General features: G+C 36.8%; 1 protein-coding gene across 1 annotated transcript in view; it reads right to left on the reverse strand.

Moving 5' to 3' along the window:
- Positions 1–8,619, reverse strand: part of col21a1 (collagen, type XXI, alpha 1) — a 96,481-nt gene that overhangs the window by 13,237 nt on the left and 74,625 nt on the right. Inside the window, exons 23-27 of the mRNA XM_016477184.1 lie at positions 4,858–4,893; positions 3,451–3,495; positions 2,737–2,769; positions 2,509–2,655; positions 2,318–2,372 (exon numbers count right to left, since the gene is read on the reverse strand). Of these exons, the coding sequence (XP_016332670.1) occupies positions 2,318–2,372; positions 2,509–2,655; positions 2,737–2,769; positions 3,451–3,495; positions 4,858–4,893 (316 nt within the window). The remainder of the gene's footprint in view (positions 1–2,317; positions 2,373–2,508; positions 2,656–2,736; positions 2,770–3,450; positions 3,496–4,857; positions 4,894–8,619) is intronic.

Consider the following 8,619-nt stretch of genomic DNA (forward strand, 5'->3'; position numbering starts at 1 on the left):
GCGGGTGTTGGATGTGAGTTTTCCCAGCCTCACTAGCTGCTGTCTCTCTGTCAGGAAGCTGTTGATCCACTAACAGACAGAGGTGGGCACGGAGAGCTGAGTTAGTTTGGGCAGGAGGAGGTTTGGCGGAGGTTCGCCAGATGGATGCTAGGCAACGGCGTTCTGAATCCGCGCTGCCTGAGCTTCACGAGGGCGCCACCTCGCTTCCCCCGTCTGCGCGTCCTGAAGCGTTTGATCAGCGCCGCAGCTGCCCCAACTACAATGTCCAGCAAAACATCAGAATAATCGAAAACCGGTGAAATATCTGGTGGTGTGTACTTCCGAATGTCTAGCAATTCGTCTCTGGTGAAACTGATTGCAGGGATATAACTAAAGACAGGACAAACTAACAAAAACATAAAAACTGCGGAGCATGCCACAGAGGCAGCCATCAACGTCGGCATTATAAAGGTATTATAAATTATGAAGTATATATTATAAGGTATTATAAACCTCAGTGGAGGAGAGTGGGAAGTGTAGTGCACCAGGTAAAGGATCCGCTTTAGATGTTATCTCCTTGTTACCCTGGTTGAAGCAAGCATTAAAGTTGTGAAGCCTTTCGGGAAGGGAGGCAGAGCTGAATGGGGGTAAAGAACTGGGCATCTCGAAATCTGCAATAGTCCAAATGCCTTTCCACATCCATTGGGGGGTCAGCGGAGATTAAGTGCTCCTCAATTCCCTGTTTGTATGCATATTTAGCCTTGATGATGCCCTCCTGGGTTTGGCTGAGCTGTAAGCTTCCTGATCTCCAGACCTGAAAACTGCATCTCTTGCAAACCTTTATACCTTTATGTATATTGTCAATTGTATATACGTCGTGTTGTTTATACTGCCTTGTTACAGAGACTTGAACTTAAGAATTTCACTACCGGTACACCTGTGTATATGATGTGTAACAATAAAGAGATTTGATTTGATTGAGTGTGATGGCATGTGCAGCAAACACTCTCCAGTCTGTGCATTGGAATTGGTGCTGAAGAACAGAATCCGCACCCTCTGACCAGATCTTGATGCTTCACATTGACATTGACTACCAGTCTATGCTGGGGAAGTAGGAACAAAGAGAGATAGACTGTCCCAGGTGGGAAGGGGGGTGACCCTATAGGCATCAGCAACATTAGTACAGATGTGGTTCCAAAATGTTATGTCCTCTTGTTGAGCATGAAACTTTCTGATAGAATTTAGGAAGTATATAGGCTGCAATAATTGAGGTCCCCAGCAACAATAAAAGCCCAGTCTTGATGTAATGCCTGCTGCCTACTGATAGCAGGACAGAGTACTTTTATGGCTATTTTATCATTTGCATCTGGTGGTACATATATCACAGCAGCATGTAAACTCAAGTAGTTGGTAAAAGGGCCTGCACTTAATAAACAGGCATTCCAAATCCATAGAGCAGTGGGTGTCAACAAAGGTAGAGTCAGAACACCATGACTTATTCACATACATTCATGCACCACCTTCTTTGCTTTAACGCTTTTTTCCTTCTTTTTGCTTTGCACCTCGAGGTGTTTAACAAGGTAGATGTGACAGTTTGTCATGAACTTGTATACTCAATGCCATGAAGGGTCAGAGCAGTATACTTAAAAGTAATGAAGGACACACTGCATAATAGAATATTACTACTACTTACAACCCTTCATTTAAGCAAAACTTACTTATTTTACAGATATTGGTGTGTGTGTGTGTTCAATATCAATATTTATGTACACTACCGGTCAAAGGTTTTTGAATAGTAAAATTTTTTAAAGTTTTTTAAAGAAGTCTCTTCTGCTCACCAAGCCTACATTTATTTGATCCAAAATACAGCAAAACAGTACAATTTTGAAATATTCGTACTATTTAAAATAACTGTTTTCTATTTGAATATATTTTAAAATGTAATGTATTCCCTTGATTTCAAAGCATCATTACTCCATGTTACTGTTTTCGCTGTACTTTGAATCAAATAAATGCAGGCTTGGTGAGCAGAAGAGACTTCTTTAAAAACATTAAAATCTTACTGTTCAAAAACTTTTGACTGGTAGTGTAGCCTCACTATTTTTAGTTTCTTGAAAATTGAAAAGAGGCAAGTTTAGAAAAACATACCCTGAAATTAAATGCAATGTAATGCAAAACAAACAAACAAACAAAAATCATTAAAAAACATTTTATTTAAAAAAAAAAATCGAAAAATGTTATTTGAGCTGGACTTGTTTTTAGATTCAGTTGTATATGTACTTATACAATTTATTAAAATGCTATAGAGTATTACTGGGAGATCATTTTGGGTACTCACATCGAAGGACATCTCTGCAAATCTGCTGAATATGTTGCTCAGACAGCTCTCTGCCCTGTGAAAATGCATGTCTTCGTTGGAACAAGAGTGTCTATTTAATTGTCTATGCAACATTTTATCCTTCATTGACTAGATTATCTTATTGCAGAAGAAGGCTAAACAATATATTTATTTGGAAACACGATACTTACAGGTCGTCCTTCCGGTCCAGGTGTTCCCGGGGGGCCTATTTCTCCACTCAGTCCTCTGGGCCCCGAGGGTCCGGTCTGTCCTGTCTGTCCAGGGAGCCCCTGATGGCCGATCTGACCCCTCTGACCGGGCTCTCCTGATGTCCCTTTCTGACACGCACACAAATACAACTCAACACACTCACGGTACAGCTAATGGGAAATGTGGATTCAGATCAGAGATTCGCCCACCTCTCCTTTCTGGCCAGCTGGCCCGGGTAAACCCTGTTTATGAAGAGAGAAGTCAGATCTGCATTACAAAAGAGCTTCATAACAATAACACAACTATACTTTTTACAAGGCAACCGTATGATTTCGCAAAATGATATGCAATGCTAATTCTTCTTAGAACTGCCAGGAAATTGATTGATCAAACACCTAAAAAAAAATCTGTAAAATGCTGCAGATGCACTAGATAGTGATGCAAGGAAAAGTAAAGATTTTGAATACATGTGTTCATTAATTTTTCAGTCCATACGAACGAGTAAATTTTAAATATACTGTTATTCAGTGATACTAGGAGCTTTTGTAGTATATCCACAAAAAGTGTATAGTATATTTTTGCTATATGTAGTTCGATATACCGGAGTAAAATATTGAGCAAAATATTGACCCACTGAATAAACAATGCTTTACGCTTACACTTCAAATGAACTACCATGCTGTATGCACTGTTATAAAAATACCTTGCCTTGCACTTACAATATGGCTATAAAGCACTGTTACTATCAAGAAGAACTCCACCACCTTGTGGTTGATTCTGTAATTTCAGATTCAGAAATTCATGCTACGTCTTACTATTAAAGCATTTATTTTTATTTATTTGATTTCTAATTCTTTAATGTGCAAAACTGAATAAAATGTCTTTTTTTATAAGACACACACACACATATATATGAAACTTACATGAACACCAGGTCGCCCAGAATCTCCCTTTTCACCTTTCATCCCCTGTTCAGTTGGATACACATGTTTTAGTAAAACATACATATAAATATGTAGGTTCGGGGAACTAATGGTTAGAGAGTCGAACTCGTAACCCAAAGGTTGCGGGTTCGAGTCTCGTACCGGCAGGGACTGCAGGTGGGGGGAGTGAATGTACTCTCTCCCACCTTCAATACCACGACTGAGGTGCCCTTGAGCAAGGCACTGCTCCCCGGGCGCCGCAGCAAAAAATGGCTGCCCACTGCTCCGGGTGTGTGTACACGGTGTTTGTGTGTTCACTGCTGTGTGTGTGCACTTTGGATGGGATAAATGCAGAGCACTAATTCCGAGTATGGGTCACCATACTTGCCCACATGTCACGTCACTTTCACTTTCTTTTCACTTTCAAACATCTTAAACATAAGCATGTTCAATAAAATCATTCATATTGCATGCAACATGGGCTACTTCTTGAGTACGTTTAGGTACCTGAAATCTTGGAAAATGAATTTCACAGCTAGTCTATTTTAGGTTGCATAAAAATCAATAACACTGACAGCCAATTGTTCACTGAATCCTAGTGCTAAAATAAATGTTAATCTTTCTTATCACAGATATCAGATAATTATATTATGATTATACAGCCCTATCAGGTTGTTGAATTTTTCCCAAATTATGTGTTTCCCATTTTAATTCTTCTGGAATCTGTTTCTAATGTGTTCATTAAATTTTAATAACCAAACAGGATGACTAATCAACTGAATTCACAAAACAATTTAATTATTTATTACAATTTTAACCGTAATAGAGCCCTATAAAACACTAGTTCATATTGTTATTCAATTAATTCTACAGCCATATGTTTGATTTATTCTTCCAAATTTTGCCAAATTCCATGACGTTCCACATTTTCATGACTGGATAGCGTTTTCCACATGGAGGAAATCATAGGCCTCTACTACAGCGACACGAAGGCAAGGCTCCCAGAAGCAACATCTTAGACACGTAGCGTGTTATTCTAAGCATACAGTAATTAAATCTGACAAGTTTACATTTATGCATTTCAGCTGCATTTTTATGGTACAAAGAAGAACTCACAAAATGGCCACATTTTCCATGGGAATACAAGCCAATGACATTTGAAAACATTTACTATGATCACATATAACAAAGAATGTATGATGGTTTTCTGGGCTTTTTATTCCATCTTAAGAGGAGACAGTGTTTCCCCCCAAATTCCTTATCCCTTTACATTTCTACCAAAATCTTAATCTTTAGCTCTAGCAATATTTCAGTAAGCCACAACTCGCTGTAAACAACATATTTTAATTGGACAGTCCAGCAACTTATAAACATCAAGTTCATTATTACAGTAAATGGTTTACTTACATCTACTCCTCTTTCACCAGCTTCTCCTCTTTGACCCTGTAAAACATTTCACAGTATGGTTTGAAGAAAACAGTGAAGGAAAAAAACCCCTAAAGATTTATATATAATACAATAAATACAGTAGCAACAGAAATGTTATGAACTCTTTCTGCATAAATTTGACCTACTTTCTGATCAAATCTTTATCTAATTCCTAACTAGAAGAGAATCCAAATACACAAATCTTTCTATTAAACCTGGACCTTAAAGACTGGTCCTCATCTCACAAGGTTTCCATCAAAGAGATTTCTGAGGACTACTCAATAAAGTTGCTGATGCACACCAGTAGGCCTGGGCGATAAAACGGTATCGATATTTATCGACGGTACACCTTCTTCGATGACAATATAAAAAATGTTCGATATGGCGCACGATATGCACGTGCTATAAGTGCTGCATAAGACAGCACACACATACACGAACATGAGTGCTGTGTCTGCCTGTGATGAGGAGATTGTGAATAAAAAATGAATATTAGTTACATTTAAAATAAACATTTGCATTTGAATGCAAAAATAGTACAATTGAATGTTAGGTGTGTGTCAGGGAGCGTCATCAGTGGAGCACGAGATGCGGTGATGATGATGTAAGTGACGTTGTAGTTTAATGTTTTGTTAGTCTAGCCCACGAGACACGCAGTTGCTGCGTTATTCATTCAAAATATTAGAGAAATATAGTAGCTCAATGCGTAGAAGATCTTGATTAGGTTAAAACCGAAACCAAACCATTCAATAACTTAATTATCATTTTAAGATATCTTAAATTCGGGGATGTTTCAAAGTCAAAGTGTGTCTTACAAAATTAAGTCATTTACACTTTTAGAAAACACGTCACGAATTTGTGGAGGTTTATTCCTTCTCTCATATGTTTTTAAATGCAATCTGCGTGATGGGTGATTCGGCTCTATGTATTAAGCAATGCATAAATACATGATGCTGTTTTGTTCATAATTGTTTATTAAATTTACGAAATTATATTTAATTTATATGAGTTAATTTAGACGTAATGCACGTTTTTTTTACAGACAGTTATTTCCGTTGTGAAACGGAAGTTAGCGTTGTGTTGCATTATTTTGTTCATTGCGCCCTCCTGTGGCCTAGGGAAACAAGCCAAAAGTTTAACCTATTTAATCTGCATATAAAACATTAGAAATTAGATATTTGTTTAATTTTTATTGTGTGCTTGACTGTTAAAACAAAGAAAATATTTGTTGTTTGTCTCAATAAATTGTTAATTTAAAAATACAGTGGCTAAATGTAAACATTTTTTTCTATTGCTCTTTGTTTTAAAAAAGGTTATAAAAAATTTCAATAATTATCGATACCGAATGATATGAAACATTATATTGTTGATACATTTTTTAGCTATACCGCCCAGCCCTACACACCAGGCTGGAAAACTGTGTTTAACGAGTCTGGAATCCACTGACCAGATTGGAGAAAACTCAATACTACCAACAACAACAACAACAAAATCACCTCTGACCTGGCGATCTATGTATCTGATCTTAATGCCTGTATTAGTGGTAATAAAATCTTGAATTAAAAACTGAAGTTGTTATTAGGACCACAAGCTCTCTCTCTCTCTCTCTATATATATATATAAAGGCTACCATGAGAGTTTAGATTGAAGGTGCTTATTTCAAACCCTCTGAAACCACTCAAGCCTATATTTCAGTGTTCTTCCCCCACTTTTAAGCCCAAAAGACACTGAAACTCTGCTCTATGCATTCACAAGCTCTTGCCACTCCTAGCAATTCTTTACCTATTACCTATTCATCTGTAGGAAACCTACGCAGACATGGGGAGAACATGCAAACTCCACACAGAAACGCATCCTGGCTCAGCCAAGGACCTTCTTTCTGAAAGGCAACAGTACTACCCACAGAGCTACCGTGTTGACCCACTTTTTTTTCTTTCTCAAAAATACTGAGACAGATTACTATGCTGACAATATAATTTGTAATAATAATAATAAAACATTGCATATGCTGCTAATACACAGCTTTCATTCTTTTTCTATCCTTTCACTATTATTCACTATCCCTTCATGTTCTAGCTTGCACTATTCTGAACGATGTGTGGACCTTTGTATTGCTAGAACATCTCATGTTATTGCCTGCTTAAGATGATCACTTGTTGTACTCTTCATACATTAGCCGCTATAGATAAAAGTGTCTGCAAAATGAATAAATGTGAAAGTATTGCATTTCCACTAGTGGTTTCAACCTGTACATATGATTTGTGTATAACTCTTAATTTGTCATAAATCACTGAATTAAATTGAAACTTGAAAACCTTCAAAGATGAAATGAGTTTCTATGAAGTCTATCACGTGTACAGTACCATGTGTTTATGCAGTTTCTGCTACTGTTTAACCATACTTCAGATTATTTTACAAAATTCTATACGGTCATTTTGAATGATAGATTCATAACAAAATTGCCACTTCTAACACAGAGAGCAAACCAACAGTAATTAAGATTTATCTCTAAATTTAAAAACAGCTGTCAATAATTAATTTAGTTTCACTGAAAGCGGCCAATGCCTGTAAACCACAAGCAACATTTTCATGAATGCTTTTTTTGTTTGCCATGGCAGAAATGATCATTACCTTGCTAAAGTTAATAGAGCTACACTTGGAAAATGTGCTCACCATAACGTGGGCTTTTACCACCAAAACTGACCAAAAATGCAATGTCAAGAGTTTTCTTTCTCATTAAATCAGAAGAAATAAATGTAATTTGGATACAGTAACAAAATCATTTTCAGGAAGTTTAGTAAATGTACGAGACATCCAAACCCCAGATATAATATGTGACCCTGGACCACAAAACCAGTCGTAAGTCGCTCTGGTATACACTCTTAAAAATAGCGGTGCTTAAAAGGTTCTTCACAGCGATGCCATAGAAGAACCATTTTTGGTTCCACAAAGAAGCATTCAGTCAAAGGTTCTTTAAAGAACCATCTCTTTCTTACCTTTTTATAATCTGAAGAACCTTCTTTCGCCACAAAGAACCTTTTGTAAAACAGAAAGGTTCTTCAGATGTTAAAGGTTCTTGAAGGAACCATTTAGACAAAAAGGTTCTTCTATGGCATCGTGAAGCACCTTTATTTTTAATAGTGTATTTGTAGCAATTCGCCAAAAATACATTGTATGGGTCAAAATTATCGATTTTTCTTTTATGCCAAAAAACATTAGGATATTAAGTAAAGACCATGTTCCATTTAAACATTTAGTAAATATATCAAAACTTAAATTCTGATTAGTAATATGTTGATAAGGACTTCATTTGGACAACTTTAAATGTGATTTTCTCAATATTTCGATTTTTTTTGCACCCTCAGGTTCCAGATTTTCAAATAGTTGTATCTCAGGCAAATATTGTCCTATATCCTAACAAACCATATATCAATGGAAATGTATAAATCTCAATTTAAAAAAATTGACCCTTATGACTGGTTTGGTAGTCCAGGGTCACATATGATGAATCTTTTGGAGCTGTGATTAAAGGGGTCATATGATGTTGCTAAAAATAACATTATTTTCTGTATTTGGTGTAATGAAATGTGTTTATGCGGTTTAAGGTTCAAAAAACACATTATTTTCCACATACTGTACATTATTGTTTCTCCTCTATGCCCCGCCTTTCTGAAACACGTCGATTTTTACAAAGCTCATCGGTCTGAAAAGCGAGGTGTGCTCTGATTGGCCAGCTATCCA

Source organism: Sinocyclocheilus anshuiensis, unplaced genomic scaffold (assembly GCF_001515605.1).
Source record: "Sinocyclocheilus anshuiensis isolate Anshui unplaced genomic scaffold, SAMN03320099.WGS_v1.1 scaffold1540, whole genome shotgun sequence".
Classification (NCBI taxonomy): domain Eukaryota; kingdom Metazoa; phylum Chordata; class Actinopteri; order Cypriniformes; family Cyprinidae; genus Sinocyclocheilus; species Sinocyclocheilus anshuiensis.